The sequence below is a fragment of the Nerophis lumbriciformis genome, linkage group LG10 (assembly GCF_033978685.3).
Source record: "Nerophis lumbriciformis linkage group LG10, RoL_Nlum_v2.1, whole genome shotgun sequence".
Classification (NCBI taxonomy): domain Eukaryota; kingdom Metazoa; phylum Chordata; class Actinopteri; order Syngnathiformes; family Syngnathidae; genus Nerophis; species Nerophis lumbriciformis.
In genome coordinates, this window is record NC_084557.2 from 34,614,362 (window position 1) to 34,637,401 (window position 23,040).

General features: G+C 39.0%; 1 protein-coding gene across 2 annotated transcripts in view; it reads right to left on the bottom strand.

The window, feature by feature from the left end:
• The window catches only part of zfpm1 (zinc finger protein, FOG family member 1), a 247,512-nt gene that overhangs the window by 116,891 nt on the left and 107,581 nt on the right, over positions 1–23,040 (bottom strand). For both annotated transcript variants that reach the window (XM_061969767.2, XM_061969768.2), the window contains one exon: positions 12,714–12,860. In XM_061969767.2, the coding sequence (XP_061825751.2) occupies positions 12,714–12,860 (147 nt within the window). The remainder of the gene's footprint in view (positions 1–12,713; positions 12,861–23,040) is intronic.

The window sequence follows — 23,040 nt, forward strand, 5'->3', positions numbered from 1 at the left end:
TTACTGATGTCATATTAATAGTTGTTTTTTTTATATATATAGATATATATTTTAGCAATCAGCCGGTAGGGTCCCAAAGATCGACTGGTCGATCGCGATCCACGGGTTGGCAACCGCTGATCTACTCAATTTTTTAGCAGTTCATGGATCGTCGTAAGGTTTCCTCGTGAGGAACCCTGAAATATTGAGAACATTTAAAAATAATCAATAGTAGGCTGCTTCACATAGCTTATAGTTGAGACATTTTTCAAGCTGGCTGACATTATTTCTTTCTGGATGTTACAGAAAGTATGAGAATGTGTGAGCTGCTGCCTGCTCTTCTTTACTTATATAGTAAATCTCCCATTTGTCAAGATATTTACACAAAAATTGTGTTCCCGCGCTGCGCAGAGGATTCTGGAAGATGTAGTTATTTTACAGACCCTGTCAACGCTAAAACGGCAGAAAAAACTACACTCACCAAGTTTTCGTTTGATACCGTCATACGTCACGGTATTATTGAGAAGACTTTGAAACTGAAATACTGCTGTATTTTTAATACTATTACATCCCTAGCAGTGACGTGCGGTGAGGTTCATGACTGGTGAGGCACTGACTTCATCACAGTCATATTTACAAACATATGAACCCTAAAGAGTATCTTATTCACCATTTGATTGGCAGCAGTTAACGGGTTATGTTTAAAAGCTCATACCAGCATTCTTCCCTGCTTGGCACTCAGCATCAAGGGTTGGAATTGGGGGTTAAATCACCAAAAATGATTCCCAGGCGCGGCGCCGCTGCTCCCCTCACCTCCCAGGGGGTGAGCAAGGGGATGGGTCAAATGCAGAGGACAAATTTCACCACACCTAGTGTGTGTGTGTGACACTCATTGGTACTTTAACTTAACTTTAACTTTACACATACAAACTGTAGCACACAAAAAAGCACATTTAATAAAAAAAACGTTATTATGGTCTTACCTTTACTTATAAATGAAGTCCATGCGCCGCTCCTTCTGAACAAAAGCATCAATAACTTGTTTATAGAAGTCTTCCTTATCTTTCTTCAGTTTTAAAAGTCTCTCTCTCTCTCAATGGAGATCTTCCTTTAATTATTACCTCCTGTTTCGATTGAAAGTCCAGTTTCGAAAACTGTTTTATTTTAGATATGTAATCCTCTATGTTAAAAGTCCAGGCGAGAGGAAAAAATAAACGATCGCTGCTAACTGTTGCTGCTTGTTGTCACTTCTTCTGCAGCCGAGTAGTCGCATGAATGATCTCTGGGATCACTAGCGCCCTCTTCCACCAGGAGGCGGGATTACTGCGAGCCTCAGCCAGTGCGTCTTCGCAGCCGTTTTATGATTGCTCAGCACAAGAAATACGTTACACACATCCAGTTGTTGACAAAATACACTGTACATTATATACCTCAGCTAACTAAACTATGGAAATGTATGATATAATTTATATAGCAATACGGTCTCACTGCACAGCAGGCCAGCAGTTAGCTGAGTCATTGCGCAATCCATGGTGAGGCTCAACTGGCTGGTGACTCACCGCAAGTCTCTTCTCAGTATTTGAACGGCAAATGTGAAAATTCAGCGATTTTAAATTAAAATAATCTAAAACTGGTGAAGTTAAGTGGAAAATAACTTTATAGTATAATCAATGGATACATATAACAATTTAATTATTATTTTTTTCTTCTTACATTTTTTTTCTTACCATGATGGCACGTGAGGCCCCGCCTCACCTGCCTCCCCTGACTGCATGTCACTGATCCCTAGTAGAAAATGGATTTCACTATGTAAAGCGCTTATGGTCTTTCGAGAAAACGCCCTATATAAATATAATTCACTTCACTTCACGAAATCAAACATTATAAATAAGAAAAGTACTAAAAAGAAAGCAGATTACCTCAATACTTTAACATTGGAAATGACAGAAAGGGCATTATGGAAGAATGTGTTATGGATTTGAACAACTATTTTGTGAATATAAGACCAAACCTGCAAGGTAATATACACCGGCCCTCATTTATCTGATGATCTGAGGAACTAAATAGACAGAAATCTTAAGTTAATGTTCCTAACTCATGTGAGAGTAGAAGAAATAACAACAGTAAATTTAAAACATCCATCAATTATAACGGACTCAATATGAAAATCATAAAAAAGGTCATCAAGAAAATATCAGAACCCTTACCATGCATAAGAAATCTATCATTCTAAATCAGAAACTTCCCAGATAAAAAGGAAATTGTCAAAGTAATACCAATCTACAAGACAGGAGACAAACATCAATTCACAAACTACAGACCAGTTTCATTACTCCCACAATTCCAAAATGAATGTACATTATTAATGTAACATTACAACAGATTAGATATATTTATAAACAAACATAAATTACTGTCAAAATACCAATACGGATACACAGAAAACATCTAAAAAACAACGGCATTGATGGGAATAATAGAAGAGATTACTACCAACGCAATGGATAACAAACAGTGGGCAGCTGCATTATTGATGGACTTAACAGAAGCATTCAACACAATCAATCACAATGTCCTAATCGACAAATTAGAACAATACAGCATCAGGGGAGCAGTTCTGGATTGGGTGAAAAGCTACCAAAATGTGTTATCACTGTTTCTGATTCTGTTTTTTTTTTGTTTTTTTTAATATGTTAATAGGTAACAGAGTCCAAGAGGTTTATTTCCGAATCATGTTAGTCTTTAATAACAGTATTTACATTTTGTAAATGTATTTTAAGTTTAGAAAAAATACGTAACTATGCCACACCCGGAACCTCATTTATAAAATGTTACATTACAATGTTTGCATTATAGGGGCCGAGCATGGATTAAATTAAACAATAGGCAAACTATATGAAATGGAGAATGTTAATTTGAGATACAAGTGTTTTGGGTTACAAGCTTTGTCACAGAACCAGTTAAATGTTTTTTTTTTTCAAGTTAGAATGTAATATATTAAAGGTGGGGTACCTAAGCTATATTCTTTAACTAAAAAAAAAAAATCATATTAGCATCATATAAAATATAACAGTAATCATTTCTGAAAAAATGGTATGTATGCGTGCTGTCTGTGCCTTATAATTAAGTATTTTAGTAAATAAAATTCCAGAGGACAAAATCATTCGTCTGCATGGCAGTCAACCCCTACAGATTCATTTACAAGATTTAGAGAACTGAGGGGTGAGCAGAGCCCACGAAGGAGCCTCCTCATTGGCTGACGCGATATATAGTGAAGCGCATGCACGGTGCGAACTTGTTTGCAGTAAAGCATGGCTGTCGAACACCCACCTGGAAAGATCGCAATATCTACGCGCTGTTACAGTATATACTGCTAAAAAACCCAAAAAGAGGAAATCAGAGGAATAAAAAAAAGACGTTGTATGTCTGAAAAAAACGAAGAAGAGTCAAAACTCAAATGCCAATGTTTAAAATATTCCCAGTTGTAGTCTGACCAATCACCTGTCCAGCATTTCTTCTTATCTATCTGGTGGATAAGTAAATGCAAAAAAATAATCAACACACTGCAAATTATACTTCCTCCCTAACAGTCAACATAAACAAGCTTAATTTGAGCTATCACAGTGGATGGGACAGTCAGCACAGTCGCCTCAAGTTTTCTGTGCAGTCTCCATATATGTATAATAAGTTCAAACATTCACAATTCTAAACTGACTGTAGGTCTCATGTATGTCTATAATTGATGACCAGAAGTGGTGATTTGTACTCTTACCCTAAATATAATGGGATAATCTCCATGTTATGCATACCTTCCACAGTAACGTAACATACAGATTAATGGATGCATAACACAAACAGAACAGTATTCCTTTTTAAATAAATGATTCAAATGTGGTAACACTTCGCTGGGGGGGAAGGAGCCTGAGCTAGTGCGTGAGGTGGAGAAGTTCCGGCTAGATATAGTCGGACTCACTTCGACGCACAGCAAGGGCTCTGGAACCACTTCTCTTGAGAGGGGCTGGACTCTCTTCCACTCTGGCGTTGCCGGCAGTGAGAGGCGACGGGCTGGGGTGGCAATTCTTGTTGCCCCTCGGCTCAAAGCCTGCACGTTGGAGTTCAACCCGGTGGACGAGAGGGTAGCTTCCCTCCGCCTTCGGGTGGGGGGACGGGTCCTGACTGTTGTTTGCGTTTACGCGCCAAACAGCAGCTCAGAGTACCCACCCTTTTTGGATTCACTCGAGGGAGTACTGGAGAGTGCTCCCCCGGGTGATTCCCTCGTTCTACTGGGGGACTTCAACGCTCATGTTGGCAGCGACAGTGAAACCTGGAGAGGTGTGATTGGGAAGAATGGCCGCCCGGATCTGAACCCGAGTGGTGTTTTGTTATTGGACTTTTGTGCTCGTCACAGATTGTCGATAACAAACACCATGTTCAAACATAAGGGTGTCCATATGTGCACTTGGCACCAGGACACCCTAGGCCGCAGTTCCATGATCGACTTTGTAGTTGTGTCATCGGATTTGCGGCCTCATGTTTTGGACACTCGGGTGAAGAGAGGGGCGGAGCTTTCTACCGATCACCACCTGGTGGTGAGTTGGCTGCGATGGTGGGGGAGGATGCCGGACAGACCTGGCAGGCCCAAACGCATTGTGAGGGTTTGCTGGGAACGCCTGGCAGAGTCTCCTGTCAGAGAGAGTTTCAATTCCCACCTCCGGAAGAACTTTGAACATGTCACGAGGGAGGTGCTGGACATTGAGTCCGAGTGGACAATGTTCCGTACCTCTATTGTCGAGGCGGCCGATTGGAGCTGTGGCCGCAAGGTGGTTGGTGCCTGTCGTGGCGGTAATCCTAGAACCCGTTGGTGGACGCCGGCGGTGAGGGATGCCGTCAGGCTGAAGAAGGAGTCCTATCGGGTTCTTTTGGCTCATGGGACTCCTGAGGCAGCAGACAGGTACCGACAGGCCAAGCGGTGTGCGGCTTCAGCGGTCGCGGAGGCAAAAACTCGGACATGGGAGGAGTTCGGGGAGGCCATGGAAAAAGACTTCCGGACGGCTTCGAAGCAATTCTGGACCACCATCCGCCGCCTCAGGAAGGGGAAGCAGTGCAGTGTCAACACCGTGTATGGTGGGGATGGTGCTCTGCTGACCTCGACTGCGGATGTTGTGGATCGGTGGAGGGAATACTTCGAAGACCTCCTCAATCCTACCAGCACGTCTTCCTATAAGGAAGCAGGGCCTGGGGAATCTGTGGTGGGCTCTCCTATTTCTGGGGCTGAGGTTGCCGAGGTAGTTAAAAAGCTCCTCGGTGGCAAGGCCCCGGGGGTGGATGAGATCCGCCCGGAGTTCCTTAAGGCTCTGGATGTTGTGGGGCTGTCTTGGTTGACAAGACTCTGCAACATCGCGTGGACATCGGGGGCGGTACCTCTGGATTGGCAGACCGGGGTGGTGGTTCCTCTCTTTAAGAAGGGGAACCGGAGGGTGTGTTCCAACTATCGTGGGATCACACTCCTCAGCCTTCCCGGTAAGGTCTATTCAGGTGTACTGGAGAGGAGGCTACGCCGGATAGTCGAACCTCGGATTCAGGAGGAACAGTGTGGTTTTCGTCCTGGTCGTGGAACTGTGGACGAGCTCTATACTCTCGGCAGGGTCCTTGAGGGTGCATGGGAGTTTGCCCAACCAGTCTACATGTGCTTTGTGGACTTGGAGAAGGCATTCGACCGTGTACCCCGGGAAGTCCTGTGGGGAGTGCTCAGAGAGTATGGGGTAACGAACTGTCTTATTGTGGCAGTTCGCTCCCTGTATAATCAGTGTCAGAGCTTGGTCCGCATTGCCGGCAGTAAGTCGGACACGTTTCCAGTGAGGGTTGGACTCCGCCAAGGCTGCCCTTTGTCACCGATTCTGTTCATAACCTTTATGGACAGAATTTCTAGGCGCAGTCAGGGCGTTGAGGGGATCTGGTTTGGTGGCTGCAGGATTAGGTCACTGCTATTTGCAGATGATGTGGTCCTGATGGCTTCCTCCGGCCAAGATCTTCAGCTCTCACTGGATCGGTTCGCAGCCGAGTGTGAAGCGACTGGGATGGGAATCAGCACCTCCAAGTCCGAGTCCATGGTTCTCTCCCGGAAAAGGGTGGAGTGCCATCTCCGGGTTGGGGAGGAGATCTTGCCCCAAGTGGAGGAGTTCAAGTACCTCGGAGTCTTGTTCACGAGTGGGGGAAGAGTTGATCGTGAGATCGACAGGCGGATCGGTGCGGCGTCTTCAGTAATGCGGACGCTGTATCGATCCGTTGTGGTGAAGAAGGAGCTGAGCCGGAAGGCAAAGCTCTCGATTTACCGGTCGATCTACGTTCCCATCCTCACCTATGGTCAAGAGCTTTGGGTCATGACCGAAAGGACAAGATCACGGGTACAAGCGGCCGAAATGAGTTTCCTCCGCCGAGTGGCGGGGCTCTCCCTTAGAGATAGGGTGAGAAGCTCTGTCATTCGGAGGGAGCTCAAAGTAAAGCCGCTGCTCCTCCACATCGAGAGGAGCCAGATGAGGTGGTTCGGGCATCTGGTCAGGATGCCACCCGAACGCCTCCCTAGGAAGGTGTTTCGGGCACGTCCGACCGGTAGGAGGCCACGGGGAAGACCCAGGACACGCTGGGAAGACTATCTCTCCCGGCTGGCCTGGGAACGCCTCGGGATCCCCCGGGATCCCCCGGGAGGAGCTGGACGAAGTGGCTGGGGAGAGGGAAGTCTGGGCTTCCCTGCTTAAGCTGCTGCCCCCGCGACCCGACCTCGGATAAGCGGAAGAAGATGGATGGATGGATGGATGGATTCAAATGTGCCCTCATTGCCTACAATACATACAGTCGCGATCAAAATTGTACATACACTTGTAAAGGACATAATGTCATGACTGTCTTGAGTTTCCAATAATTTCTACAACTCTTATTTGTTTGTGATAGAGTGATTGGAGCACTTACTTGTTGGTCACAAAAAACATTCATGAAGTTTGGGTCTTTATTATGGGTCTACTGAAAATGTCATCAAATCTGCTGGGTCAAAAGTATACATACAGCAATGTTAATATTTGGTTACATGTCCCTTGGCAAGTTTCACTGCAATAAGATGCTTTTGGTAGCCATCCACAAGCTTCTGGCAATCTTTTGGTTGAGTTTTTGACCACTCCTCTTGACAAAGTTTGTGCAGTTCAGCTAAATTTGTTGGTTTTCTGACATGGACTTGTTTCTTTAGCATTGTCCACACGTTTAAGTCAGGACTTTGGAAAGGCCATTCTAAAACCTTCATTCTAGCCGGATTTAGCCATTCCTTTACCACTTTTGACGTGTGTTTGGGGTCATTGTCCTGTTGGAACACCCAACTGCGCCCAAGACCCAACATGCGGGCTGATGATTTTAGGTTGTCCTGAAGAATTTGGAGGTAATCCTCCTTTTTCATTGTCCCATTTACTCTCTATAAAGCACCAGTTCCATTGGCAGCAAAACAGGCCCAGAGCATAATACTACCACTACCATACTTGACGGTAGGTATGGTGCTCCTGGGATTAAAGGCCTCACCTTTTCTCCTCCAAACATATTGCTGGGTATTGTGGCCAAACAGCTCAATTTTGTTTCATCTGACCACAGAACCTTCCTCCAGAAGGTCTTATCTTTGTCCATGTGATGTGATGAACCAAACTTCATAAATGCTCCAATCACTCTATCACAAACAAATAAGAGTTGTAGAAATTATGTATCTTTGTCCATGTGATGCCAAGGGACATGTAACCAAATATTAACTTTGCTGTATGTATACTTTTGACCCAGCAGATTTGGTCACATTTTCAGTAGACCCATAATAAATTCATAAAAGAACCAAACTTCATGAATGTTTTTTGTGACCAACAAGTATGTGCTCCAATCACTCTATCACAAATAAATAAGAGTTGTAGAAATTATTGGAAACTCAAGACAGCCATGACATTATGTTCTTTACAAGTGTATGTAAACTTTTGATCGTGACTGTAAGTGTCCACCAATATGCAACTAAATAAGGTTAAACTAAATAATATTTCAAACAAGGATGGGGTAATTGGCCCTAAGAGTCTGAGGTCAAAACAGGGCTACACACTGATTTATCAGTAAGATTATGGCTAGGCTTCCTGTGATACAGAAATAATGATTGTTGAATATTTTTCTGTAAACACGCACTAGAAGCTGCTTGCGAGTATTGAGAAATTCTTAGAAGGGAGAGAAGAAGAAAAACTGAAAAATAAACCCAGAACATAGAATAAAAAACAAATGCATAGGTGTGTGTATGTGTGTAATAATACGCTATTAAAAAATTGAGATGGGGATGGTAGGGACAGGAATTGTTTTTGCTACTGTTAGAATGTGTTTTCTTTTTTGCTAGTTATGGGGTGTACTTATTGCCTGTGTGCGGGTATATGCTTGTGTGTGTGTGTGTGTGTGTGTGTGTGTGTGTGTGTGTGTGTGTGTGTGTGTGTGTGTGTGTGTGTGTGTGTGTGTGTGCGCGCGATTGTCTCTCTCTCGCTCTTCCAGATGGTGGATAAGGGGCCTTGCCTTTATTAGCCAGCACTGGCCAGATAAAGACCTGGTATTGATCCCAGGTTGAAAGAGCAGGTTCGTCAAACATGGCTGATTTACAGAGAACTGATAATGGCAGCGCTGGGCAACCAAGGAACCCTAGAGAAAGGTGGAGGAAATACATAGTACGATGGGATGGTGTGTGGAAGCGTGTGCGTGTGCGTGTATGTGTGTGTTTGTTAAAAAAGGAAAAAAGGTAAAACACAAAAAAAGAAAACAAAGAAGCTTTTAGTATTGACAACTTCTTTTTTCTTTTAATTCTCTATTACACCCATAACACACCCCTCACCTCTCTTTTTCACACACACGCACACAAACACCTTGCTAATCTCTAATCTTGTCTCGATTAGCACCTGACAGAATTTCCATGGCTTTATCAACCCAACCAAACCAACAGACGCTTATCACTTCCAGCCCCAAAATTTCACAAGAGCAGGAATTTTTTAGATTAAAAAAACACAGCCAGTGAAATCTTGAATAAGTCAAAAGAATATGACTGAACACTCTATCAGACGGTACAAGGCGGGAGGCACCGGATAAGAAGTGCATTGAGGGGGCATATTCACCAGTTTCCAGATTGAACCTAAGCATTTTTTTATACAAGCACATATTTATATCCAGTATAAATATTTCAATCTTCTACAAATGTTTTACTTCTTCTGTAATTATACCTCGTTTTTCAAATATCTCACCCAGCAATCCGAATGGTCCTGACAATTTACTGAAGTTCAAACCAAAAATAAAAACAAAGGGGAGTTTAGCATGCTCAGACCCTTAAAATAATGTCAAGCATATAGTTCATTGCAATGAATAAAATAAAAAAGGAACAATCCTTGGTGGTAATATAGTAAGTTTTAACCATTAATTGAGAAATGTTTGCTTTAACTTTAAGATCAACGTCAGGGCCCACCAAACTGCGGAAAAGCTAGAAATTCGTCCGAGCATCATGTGAATGGTTTAGAGCGATCCTCATTTTCGCCCTAAATCTTATATGGACTCATTAAAACCTGACACTCATAATATACCGTATTTTCCGCACTATAAGGCGCACCTAAAAACCTCAAATTTTCTCAAAAGCTGACAGTGCGCCTTATAATCTGGTGCGCCTTATATATGGACCAATATTGAGCCACAACAGGTCTCGCAACTACTGGATGCATAACGTAACCCCAGCCTCTACTGTAGCGTCTATTCTATGCGCCTTATAATGCGGTGCGCCTTATATATGAACAAAGTTTTAAAATAGGCCATTCATTGAAGGTGCGCCTTATAATCCGGTGCGCCTTATAGTGCGGAAAATACGGTAGTTAAAAGTACACATCGTTAACCATAATGTGACTTCTGAACCATATACACTTTATAAACGAGCACGCAGAAAACAAATTAAACTTATACAATGGAGCACTTTTCGAACAAGCCTCCATTTTGACAGACACATTTTTTATGACAAATGAAATGAGAGAAGGTTTGTTTCAAATCAAAATGCTGCACCAATGACTTGTGTTTTAAAGTCAACTTTTAAACCTGACAGAACACGCCCCCTGAGTGAACGGCTGACAATGAAGCAGAAGACGATAGCTCAATTCGGCGGCTGTATCCTTCATAGTGCGCATTTGTGGGGTGCTGACGTCATCGCAGTGCGCAAAGGCTGTCCCATTTTAAAAAGTTGCAAGTGTCCTTTGAATCCGGCTGGCAAATGTGTCCTTTTCTCCCATTATCAGAAAGTGTGCATCCGTGTACACTTCACATCCTTTCATATCTCGAGATCCTTTGCGAATTCAACTCTGAAAATTATTTTCAACATGGCGGCGCTATGCGGAGAAGAAACAGCGACTCTATAATGCAAGTATAGCTTTATTTATTCTTTTATAAAAGCTAAAAGCAAACATGTCAAGCTGGGGTGACAGTAGTGATTAAAATACGAGACCTTGACTATCGTAATGTTGAACAAACCTCCGTGGTCTTTGCCCCTCTCTTTACCCCGTAGAGACATATATCCGGCCATTGTAGACAGCTTCGTGCCCGCAGCTTTTTTCAACGTTGGAAGTAAAGTCTCAAATCTTTTAATTTACTTTTTTAGACCGCAATAAGTTGACTATGTTTTATTATTGTGTAGCTGAAATAGTGAAGTATTGTAAATGTGTGCATTAATGTACCGATGTTAGTTATTGCTGTTTTCTGTGTACATTTGCATGTTATTTGAAAAATGTTTACTTCTATAAATGATGTGATCTTTGTGTTTAACTTTTCTTGTGTGTGTGTATATATATATATATATATATACAGTTGCGATCAAAAGTTTACATATACTTGTAAAGAACATAAGACCCAAGGAGGTTTACCACCAATATCCTCAGGACAACCTAAAATCATCAGCCCGGAGGTTGGGTCTTGGGCGCAGTTGGGTGTTCCAACAGGACAATGACCCCCAAACACACGTCAAAAGTGGTATAGAAATGGCTAAATCCGGCTAGAATTAAGGTTTTAAAATGGCCTTCCCAAAGTCCTGACTTAAATGTGTGGACAATGCTGAAGAAACAAGTCCATGTCAGAAAACCAACATATTTAGCTGAACTGCACCAATTTTGTCAAGAGGAGAGGTCAAAAAAGCGCCTTATTGCAGTGAAACTTCCCGAGGGACATGTAACCAAATATTAACATTGCTGTATGTATACTTTTGACCCAGCAGATTTGGTGACATTTTCAGTAGACCCATAATAAAGAACCAAACTTCATGAATGTTTTTTGGGACCGACAAGTATGTGCTCCAATCACTCTATCACAAAAAAATAAGAGTTGTAGAAATGATTGGAAACTCAAGACAGCCATGACATTATGTTCTTTACAAGTGTATGTAAACTTTTGATTGTGACTGTATGTATTGTATGCAATGAGGGCACATTTGAATCATTTATTTAAAAAGGAATACTGTTCTGTTTGTGTTATGCATCCATTAATCTGTATGTTACGTTACGAGTTGTAGAAATTATGTATCTTTGTCCATGTGATGCCAAGGGACATGTAACCAAATACTAACATTGCTGTATGTATACTTTTGACCCAGCAGATTTGGTCACATTTTCAGTAGACCCATAATAAATTCATAAAATAACCAAACTTCATGAATGTTTTTTGTGACCAACAAGTATGTGCTCCAATCACTCTATCACAAAAAAAATAACAGTTGTAGAAATTATTGGAAACTCAAGACAGCCATGACATTATGCTCTTTACAAGTATATGTAAACTTTTGATCGTGACTGTATATATATATATATATATATATATATATATATATATATATATATATATATATATATATACATACACACACACACACACACACACACACACACACACACACACACACACACACACAATATATATATATATATATATATATATATATATATATATATATATATATATATATATATATATATATATATATATATATATATACTGTATGTATATATATATATATATATATATACTGTATATATATATATATATATATACAGTATATATATATATATATATATACACACTTTTTTTTTAAGTGAAATTTGACAACCAGAATACTGTTCGGAGTCTCCTTACTCGTCTTTGCGTTGATGTATGCATTGACCTGATCACTGATCAAATAACAACCCTTGCAGCCTTTCAGGTAACCATCTACGGTTAAGGAAAAGAAGCATGAGTGGTTAAAATTAATTTCGGGATTAATCTGCATATACAAGTATTAATGCAATATTTTGTTTTTTGATTAATCACATGGAGTAACTCTTTATTTTTTGACAGCCCTACTTTAAATAAATGTAAAATGAATCTTAACCTTTTTACAAGCCTATTTCCTTTGACCTATACCACCAAATATATATACAAATACAAAGTATACCAGTCAAACCTTTGGACACGCTTAAAATATATCGCCATTGAATCTTAAAATTCAACAATATAATAAAAATTGTACTTACGTTGAAATCTTAAGTGCTATTAAAACACAAAGTATAAACGTGAAAAATAAATAAACTAGTGACTTGTATTCTGCTAAAAATATGGGAGTGTTACGATGGATTTATTCATGTATTTATTTATTTCTAAATGGGTACAATTAGACTTTTAGGCATGTGTAAGAATCTCACCTTCATTGTACAGTGGTGTGTATAATGGAGGAGTGCTGCTTTCCCCCTCTGCTGAATCATCTGGGTCTGAGGCCTCTGCCTCCTCCCCCGAAAGGCTCAGGTCGTCAAGAGTGCTGTCATCGTTGCTGTCAAGCTCACCAAGGGAACCTGGGAGGCGAAGATGGAGGATGAAACATACTATGTACAGTATTTACACCACTACCGTACAGTCACTAAGTTGTGACAGAACTTGTGGTTATGTTTGATGGTAATTGTGTTGCTACAAAACAAATGGCTCTTTCAAGCTCCTACCAAGTGAAAACATCATTAGATTGCAGTTAGATAAAAGTAATACATTCACTTGGTTATGTAATATTTAAAAATATACAAGAAAAACACCAAGAAACCGCTTCAATTAAATCTAAGTCAATCAAAGTTTACTTATATAGCTCTTAATCACAAACGTCTCAAAGGGCTGCACAAGCCACACCGACATCCTCGGCTCAGACCTCACATCAGGGCAAGAAAAAACTCAATCCAATGGGAACAACGAAAAACCCTGGAAAGGACCACAGATGTGGGGATCCCCCCTGGGTGACTGGAATTGAAAATTTAATTAAAATGGCTTGTTGGGTCTTTGGAATGACAACTGTTTGAGCACATTGACAGTTTCACATAAATATTGTATTGCATTTGACACAATATAGCAATTGCAACTACAATAAAATGTATCATTATGAGTTTATAAGTTGTAGTTGTATATTTGAAAATTCAAAGTCTGGATATACAGTCTATTCCAGGGGTCAGCAACCTTTACCACTCAAAGAGCCATATTGACCAGTTTCACAAATTAAAGAAAACAATGGGAGCCACAAAAATCTATTGAAATTCAAAATGAAATAACACTGCATACAAAGTTTTTTTTTTGCTTTGTGTTATGTATAAACCAAGGGTCTCAGACACGCGGCCCACACCTTAATATGAAAATTGATTGTTAGTGCGGCCCGCGGGTTTAATAAGAATAGCGCTTGACAGCGTCATACTTGTCAACCCTCCCGATTTGTCCGGCAGATTACGAATTTCAGGGCAACTATTCTCTCGAACGTGCCGTGATGGTACAGCACTTAGCGCCCATTTCTACCAGCGTGCCAGCCCAGCCACAGGTTGTACGGGGCTCCTGCTTGCTCACGTAAGTGACAGCAAGGCATACTTGTTCAACAACCACACAGGTTACACTGACAGTGGCGGTATAAAAAACTTTAACACTCTTACTAATAATGCGCCACACTGTGAACCCACACCAAACAAGAATGACAAACACATTTCGGGAGAACATCTGCACCGTAACACAACATAAACACAACAGAACAAATACCCAGAATCCCATGCAGCCCTAACTCTTCCGGGCTACATTATACACCCCCGCCACCAAACCCCGCCCACCTCAACCGACGCACAGAGGGGGCGGGGGGGGGTTTGGTGGTAGCAGGGGTGTATAATGTAGCCCGGAAGAGTCAGGGCTGCATGGGATTCTGGGTATTTGTTCTGTTGTGTTTATGTTGTGTTAAGGTGCGGATGTTCTCCCGAAATGTGTTTGTCATTCTTGTTTGGTTTTGGTTCAAAGTGTGGCGCATTATTAGTAAGAGTGTTAAAGTTGTTTTATATGACCACCGTCAGTGTAACCTGTGTAGCTGTTGACCAAGTATGCCTTGCTGTCACTTATGTGTGCAAACAGAATATGCATATGATAAGAGGCTGGGTTGGCACGCTGTTTGGGGCGCCAAATGCTGCACCATCACGGCAAGCCCTTATTATTATTGTAAGGGTGAAAATTGGAGAATATTAATCCCGGGAGTTTTCTGCGAGAGGCACTGAAATCCGGAAGGCTCCCGGGAAAATCGGGGGGGGTCGGCAAGTATGCAGCTGAGCCGCATCAGAGTGATCAAAGAGCCGCATGCGTATTCACAGTGCTTTACTTTTTCCACATTTTGTTACACTACAGCCTTATTCCAAAATGGAATTGATCCATTTTTCCCTCAAACCTCTACACATGACGATTTTTTCTTTTCTTTTTTTTTTTTTTTTTAGAAGTTTTTACAAAAAAAAAAAAAAAAAAATCACATGTGAATATGTTTTCACAGCCTTTGCCATAAAGATCAAATTTGAGCTGAGATGCATCCTGTTTCAACTGACATCTTAATTGGAGTCCACCTGCGGTACATTCAGTTGGTTAGACATGATTTGGAAAGGCACACACCTGTCTAAATATAAGGTCCCACACCTGACAGTGCATTACAGAGAACAAACCAAGAATGAAGTCGAAGGAATTGTCTGTAGAACGCGAAGATAGTATTGTCTTGAGGCACAAATCTGAGTACAGAGAAATATCTGCTGCCTTGAAGGTCCCAATGAGCACAGCGGCCTCCATCATCCTTCCGTAAATAGAAGAAATCTGGAACCGCCAGGATTCTTCCAAGAGCTGTCCGGCCGTCTAAATTGAGCGATTGGAGGACAAGGGCCCTATAGTCAGGGAGGTGACCAAGAACCGATGGTCACTCTGTCAGAGCTACAGCATTCCTCAGTGCAGAGAAGAGAACTAAAGGACAACCATCTCTGCAGAAATCTACCTATGAGACCTGGATGGTAGAGTGGTCAGACGGAAGCCATTAATTTGTTTAAGTTTGCCAAAATGCACCTGAAATGCTCTCAGACCAAAATTCTCTGGTCTGATGAGACAAAGATTGAACTCTTTGGCATGAATGGCAGGCATCATGTTTGGAGGAAACCAGACACCGATCATCACCAGGCCAATATCATCCCTACAGTGAAGCATGGTGGTGGCAGCATCATGCTGTGGGGATGTTTTTCAGCAGTAGGAACTGGGAGACTAAACAGGATAGAGTGAAAAATGAATGTAGCAATGCACAGAGACATCCTGGATGAAAACCTGCTCCAGACCACTCTTAAACTCAGAATAGGGTGACCGTTCATCTTTCAACCCCAAGCACACAGCCAAGATATCAAAGGAATGGCTTCAGGACAACTCCGTAAATGTCATTGAGACTTGAATCCGATTGCACATCTTTGGAGAGATCTGAAAATGTCTGTGCACCGACGCTAACCATCCAACCTGATGGAGCCTAAGAGGTCCTGCAAAAATAAATCGGCGAAACTGCATTGAGGTGTGCTAAGATTGCGGCAAAAAGTCTTGAAGCTCTAATTGCTGCCAAAAATGCATCAACAGTTGATGCACTTTTATTAAGTATTGATTTATCTTTCGTTTAACTTTTTTTTAAGTTTGAATACATTTCAAAAAGCTCAAAAAAAAATAAACTTCTTTAAATTGTCATTATAGGGTGTTATGTGTAAAATTTTGTGGACAAAAATACATTTATTCCATTTTGAAATAAGGCTGTAACATAACAAAAAGGGGAGAAAGTGAAGTGCTGTGAATACTTTACAAATTCACTGTAAGGTAAAAGTGGGGACATGGCAAAAAGTTCATGTGAATCTTGTAAAGCGCATCGATCTTTGCATCACAAATTTATGTCATCCTATTGAAAATGTTATTTACTTGTATTTCAATTGAGAATCATTTCTTGATATATGCATATTTGCCCATGTGTACAGAATGTAAAAAAGTATGTGCAATATACCAACCTAATGTTTAAATACCCGGACTTAAAAATAAATATTATTAATTTAATGACTTGATAATTGTCTTTTAATTTCATCAAGTATCCCTACCTGTATATAAAAAAGGGAATCATCATTTAAAAATGTGGATGATTTATTAAGGAGCACATCAATAAAGGAATTATAGGTGTTGAAAAAAAATAATTATACAAATAAAAAACATATTGTTTTATTGAACTACATTAATTGAATGAATCGCACTTGTTTCATTCATTAGCATCCATACACAAAAGAAAAGAGAGGGAAACCATTTTAAAATTAAACTAAAAAATACATGCACACTGAACCATTAAAAAATGGTTTCAAGACAGGGACCCACTTTATCTAATCCATAAGATTAATGGCAGAAGCCAAAGGGGACCTAAAGCCAAATTGCAGTATACCTAAAAATTGAAGCTAAAAGAGTGATTAGTAAAGGGCTGATCTGTATCAATTACAATTTCACAATCCCTGCTGACCATAGTAATTATACAGTACTTTTGATCTATTTTTGCCCGTTTGAAGATTATATCCATAAAACGGGGAAAAACGACTTCATTATTAAAGCCCCCTCTTTAAGATTAATACAACATCCTGCTTGAAATAGTACACTGAGCACTGTGAATTTTTTCTTGTTTGCCGTCGGACCCGGTTAGGTTTTTTTTATTTGCTGGTTTGTTGGTAAAGGATCACATTTCCAATCCCTGTGAGAGGAGATGGGATATGTTTAAATGATTGATTCAAAGTAGTCATTTCTTTTAAAAGGGAAGAAAACTAGATGGTAGAACAATGGAAAGGGAGGAAAACACATTTAGTGACTTCAATTCAGACAGAAATCCATGATTTCAGTGCGCACCCCCCTGCCTCATTCGAGACAGGTTGTAAATTAATTCTAATTTGCTTGTGTCAAACCAGTAGTGGGATTGTTTCGGAGCTAAAGCCATGACTTGGGGCATATATATTTACAATGCTGGAACAAAGGCATCTATAATCTATACAAAGCGCACAACAATGACTGTGAATAAAGAAGCTTGTAGAAAAAGGGTGAGGCAATTTTTCTAATTCTGTTAATTTCACTTCCAAAGCAATTAAAAGCAGGCAGAGATAATGCTTGGAAACAATTGCTGCCTGACAAAGTGTTTCTGTCTTTGTAAATGAAACATCTTCAGGCTAATTTCAACTTCCACGCCTGCATGGTTCACCCTAATTTCAGATAAAATTAACATAGCGAGAAAAAGATAGGACACAGAGAAAAAAAGAAATCGATCGATCCCCATGCACAATATTTTTAGAATAATGTCCATGTTGTCCAAGCGTTGTTCCATCTAATTTTCCGTATCTCTGAGGACATTTTCATACAATTAATTTTGCTTTAATCATAATTGTACAAAGGGACTTCTCAGTAAAAAAAAAATCCAATTACATTTTGTGTTTCAAATTGAAGTTGGAATTTCTTTTCTCATTACAGCTTTGGTTTAATGAATCAATCACTACATCACTGCTTTCGGACATTAAATGCTATGGAAAAAGTTTCAGCTGCCTTCTTTTATCCAAGGAGAAATATATTCTTCTTCCCCTTGTGTCTTGGAGAGTTGGTGGAAGGGATAGTACGGGACTGGAAGATTAGGTGGAGCATATTCTACTTAATTTACCAGTTAAAAGCTGTATTCAATATTATATCCAGCAAGAAAAGTTTAACTGAGCTACAAGAGATAGAAAAAAAGACATAGGGCACATTAATATCATCAATAGACTGAACTTATCAAACACACCACTCAACTTTCTACATTGTGAAGTAATGAAACTCCATCTAATGTCAGTGTTCAGTAAAATAGCCCTAAGCTTCCTAATTTGCAAACTTTATGATCACATGAAAATAAAACTTTAAGGGGAATGGCGACAAAAGAAAACTAGGAAAAGCCTAAAATATCCAACTGATGCAAAACTACTGTGACCTACAAAATGCAGACAAGATAAAACATCAAATGAGTACTTGAAGTCCATCTGTGTGCTTTATTGAAAAAAAGCTTATGTTATTGTTCTCTAAACACAGTTGCACAAAAAAAAAAAAAATTGTCCACATGACACAAAATTATTTTCTAGTTAAATTGATGACATATGGTATGCAAATGCAGTTCTAAAAATTCCTGACAGGATGAAAGGATATGAAACTAAAGAAAAGGGTGCTTAGGATAAACACATTTGTAAAGACTTGTGTCTCTTCAAACCTGGATTTAAAATAGAGCAGAACAGTTGTTAGATTATATCATAATGGTGTAATGGGAAACACACGTTCATTTATTTGTGGTAGGGCTGCAACAATTGATTATTTTGGTAATTGAGTAATATTTTGATTCATTTGTTCGTTTATCAAGTAATCAAATAAAACACACCATATAGCTTCAATGTGTATTTTAGGGTAAATAATTAAAATAAACAAGGATTTTTCTGATAACCTTTATTCTTTCTTTTTATAAATGCATATAACATTAAAATTGCACTTTTACCATGGGAGCATTAATGTATATTACTCATAATATATATGTATATATGTATATATATATATATATATATATATATATATATATATATATATATATATATATATATATATATATATATATACATATATATGCATTAGCGTTGTTCCGATACCAACATTTTGGTACCGCTACGGGTAAAATTATTTCGGTTCTTTTCTAAATAAAGGCGATGACAAAAAATTGCATTATTGCCTTTATTTAAACAAAAACTCTTACGGTACATTAAATGTTTCTTATTGCAAGTTAGTCCTTAAATAAAATAGTGAACTTACAAGACAACTTGTCTTTTAGTAGTAAGTAAGCAAACAAAGGCTCCTAATTTAGCTGCTGACGTATGCAGTAATATATTGTGTCATTTTACATTCTATTATTTTGTCAAAATTATTAAGGACAAGTGGTAGAAAATGAATTATTAATTTACTTGTTCATTTACTGTTAATATCTGCTTACTTTCTCTTTTAACATGTTCTATCTACACTTCTGTTAAAATGTAATAATCACTTATTATTCTGTTGTTTGATACTTTACATTAGTTTTGGATGATACCACAAAATTGGGTATCAATCCGATACCAAGTCGTTACAGGATCCTACTTTGGTCATATTCAAAGTCCTCATGGGTCCAGGGACATATTTCTTGAGTTTATAAACATAATATATATTTTTTTTAAACGAAAGAAGATGTGATGCCAAACAATATCGACATAATCATAGTAGTATCGACTAGATACGCTACTCTATTTGGTATCATTACAGTGGATGTTAGGTGTAGATCCACCAATGGCATTTGTTTATATTTTGACGCTGGTGAGCTACGGTGTGTAGTGAAGCATGTTTAACTATTCCTCGTCCTGCAGGGATGATACTTTATTTGTCGTCATGGAGGCGAGGATTAGTGATTTAGAAGTCGCTTAGTACTGGTGGCGGACCGGTACTTTTCAGAGGCGGTATAGTACCGAATATGATTCATTAGTATCGCGGTACTATACTAATACCGGTATACCGTACAACCGTAATATAAATGTATACATACATACTGTGTGTATATATATATATATATACATACATACTGTATGTATATATATACAGACATATATACATACATATATATAGAGTATACATACACATACATATAAATGTGTATATATATACACACACGCACACACACACACACACACACACACACACACACACACACACACACACACACACACACACACACACACACACACACACACACACACACATTGAAGGGCTTAGTATCACTCCTTGTGTTTCATAATGCCTTGATGATTCTGTATTGTATCCCATCACTACGGATTAATATTCAGTCAAGTTTTATTTTCTAAGGGTGTTTCAGTGAAGGGCGACCAAACAATGATGGTGTGAAGGTATGTCAAGTTTAAAATTAAAAACAGGATTAAAGAAGGGCCAGGAAAGACAGTCCTTGCTGATACACAGAGCAGCACCGGGATGAAACAGAGATTTCGTAGAAGAGAATACTTGAGCTGCCGCACAGGGACTGTCACTGTCTGTCTTAAAGAGGCCCGAAGAGAGGCGGAACAAAGTGCTGCAGCTGATGAAGGCACCACAGATACTGCTTTATTAACTCTCCATCCACATCAAACCTGCAGCAAGCAGCTCGCTGATTAAACACTGAGACAACACACATCAAACCTGTATGCTCAACAAGCCTGATTAAACAGACGCAGGCTTTGCCGCTCTTACGCTAATAACCCAACGCCTGCAACAAAAAATGAAAAACACATCAGACCTGAAAGTAGGAAAAAGATAGTGGGGGTGTACTTGTGTGAGACAATTATAGACTTCGAAAGAAAACCATTAAGAAAGACAGGAAAGGATGAGAGGATGACATAGGTGACAGTGGAGGGGATCCACTTATTGATCAGAGCAAAGAGAATTACCTGAGAAAGTACTCTCAACTTTGCACTCCCTCAAGCATTTAACTTCAAGTAAATGTAACATAAAACATTACGGCAATTAAGAAAAATCTACTCATTAAAGTTGCAATTGTCAAGTATTGTGTTAAAGGAGAACTGCACTTTTTGGAATTTTGCTTATCGTTCACAATCATTATGAGAGACAAGAACACACGTCTTTTTTTTTTGTTTTATTTTACAATTTTTTTAGATGATATAAACGCTTGAAAGATGCTGCTAATGGATGTCACTTTTGTAACTTTCAGACGTTTTTGATAGCAGGTGTTTCATATACATACTTATATATGTTTACATACATACATACATACATATATGTACATCAATACATATATGTATACATATATGTATACAAATATATACATATATATGTATGCATATATGTGTGTGTGTATGTGTATGTGTGTGTGTGCACGTGCATATATGTTTTATATATATATATATGTTTGTGTGTATGTATGTATATACATAAATATGTATATATGTATATATTTATATACATATATGTTACATACATATATGTATGAATATATATTATATGTGTGTGTATGTGTGTGTATATATGTGAATGTACATAAATATGTATGTATATGTATATACATATAATCTATATGCGATAAAGATGTTTGCCTTTTTATTAAACACCTGCTAACAAAAACCTCTGTGTGTGTGTATATATATATATATATATATTTATATATATATATATATATATATATATATATATATATATATATATATATGTGTATATATATATATATATATATATATATATATATATATATATATATATATATATATATATATATACAGTATATGTACAAACCACGTTTCAATATGAGTTGGGAAATTGTGTTAGATGTAAATATAAACGGAATACAATGATTTACAAATCATTTTCAACCCATATTCAGTTGAATATGCTACAAATACAACATATTTGATGTTCAAACTGATAAACATTTTTTTTTTTGCAAATAATCATTAACTTTAGAATTTGATGCCAGCAACACGTGACAAAGAAGTTGGGAAAGGTGGCAATAAATACTGATAAAGTTGAGGAATGCTCATCAAACACTTATTTGGAACATCCCACAGGTGAACAGGCAAATTGGGAACAGGTGGGTGCCATGATTGGGTATAAAAGTAGATTCCATGAAATGCTCAGTCATTCACAAACAAGGATGGGGCGAGGGTCACCACTTTGTCAACAAATGCGTGAGCAAATTGTTGAACAGTTTAAGAAAAACCTTTCTCAACCAGCTTTTGCAAGGAATTTAGGGATTTCACCATCTACGGTCCGTAATATCATCATTGTGTATTGTTTACACAACGTGCAGTACGCTACTTAATATGTCCGTGTGGAAACTCGTTCGGTACACTTCCGCACCGAAACGAAACCCCCGTACCGAAACGGTTCGATACAAATACACGTACCGTTACACCCCTATTATTTTGATTGTTTCTCAGCTGTTTGTAAATGTTGCAGTTTATAAATAAAGGTAAACATTTTTTTTTATTTTTTTTTTAACGTAGCATCTGCGCATGCGCATAGCATAGATCCAACGAATCGATGACTAAATTAATCGCCAACTATTTTTCTAATCGATTTTAATCGATTCAATCGATTAGTTGTTGCAGCCGTAGAAAAGATTATACGATCTATTGTATACTGTGATGAGGTGGCGACTTGTCCAGGGTGTACACCGCCTTCCGCCCGATTGTAGCTGAGATAGGCTCCAGCGTCCCCCGCGACCCCAAAAGGGAATAAGCGGTAGAAAATGGATGGATGGATGGATCTATTAAATAGCCAACATTTTAAGAATTAATCAAAGATAGAATTCTACACATTGAGTCTATTAGAGTGCTAAAACTGTCAATATACCAATGTGCAACTTTTTAAACATCCTCACAAAATGCTTCTTTTCTTTTAGAGGAAGTTAGATGTTGTGTTTTATTGTTTGTCTTCCAAACAATAAGACTGTCCAAGCTGTATTCGGGCGGAAGGCGGGGTACACCCTGGAAAAGTCGCCACCTCATCACAGGGCCAACACAGATAGACAGACAACATTCACACTCACATTCACACACTAGGGCCAATTTAGTGTTGCCAATCAACCTATCCCCAGGTGCATGTCTTTGGAGGTGGAAGGAAGCCGGAGTACCCGGAGGG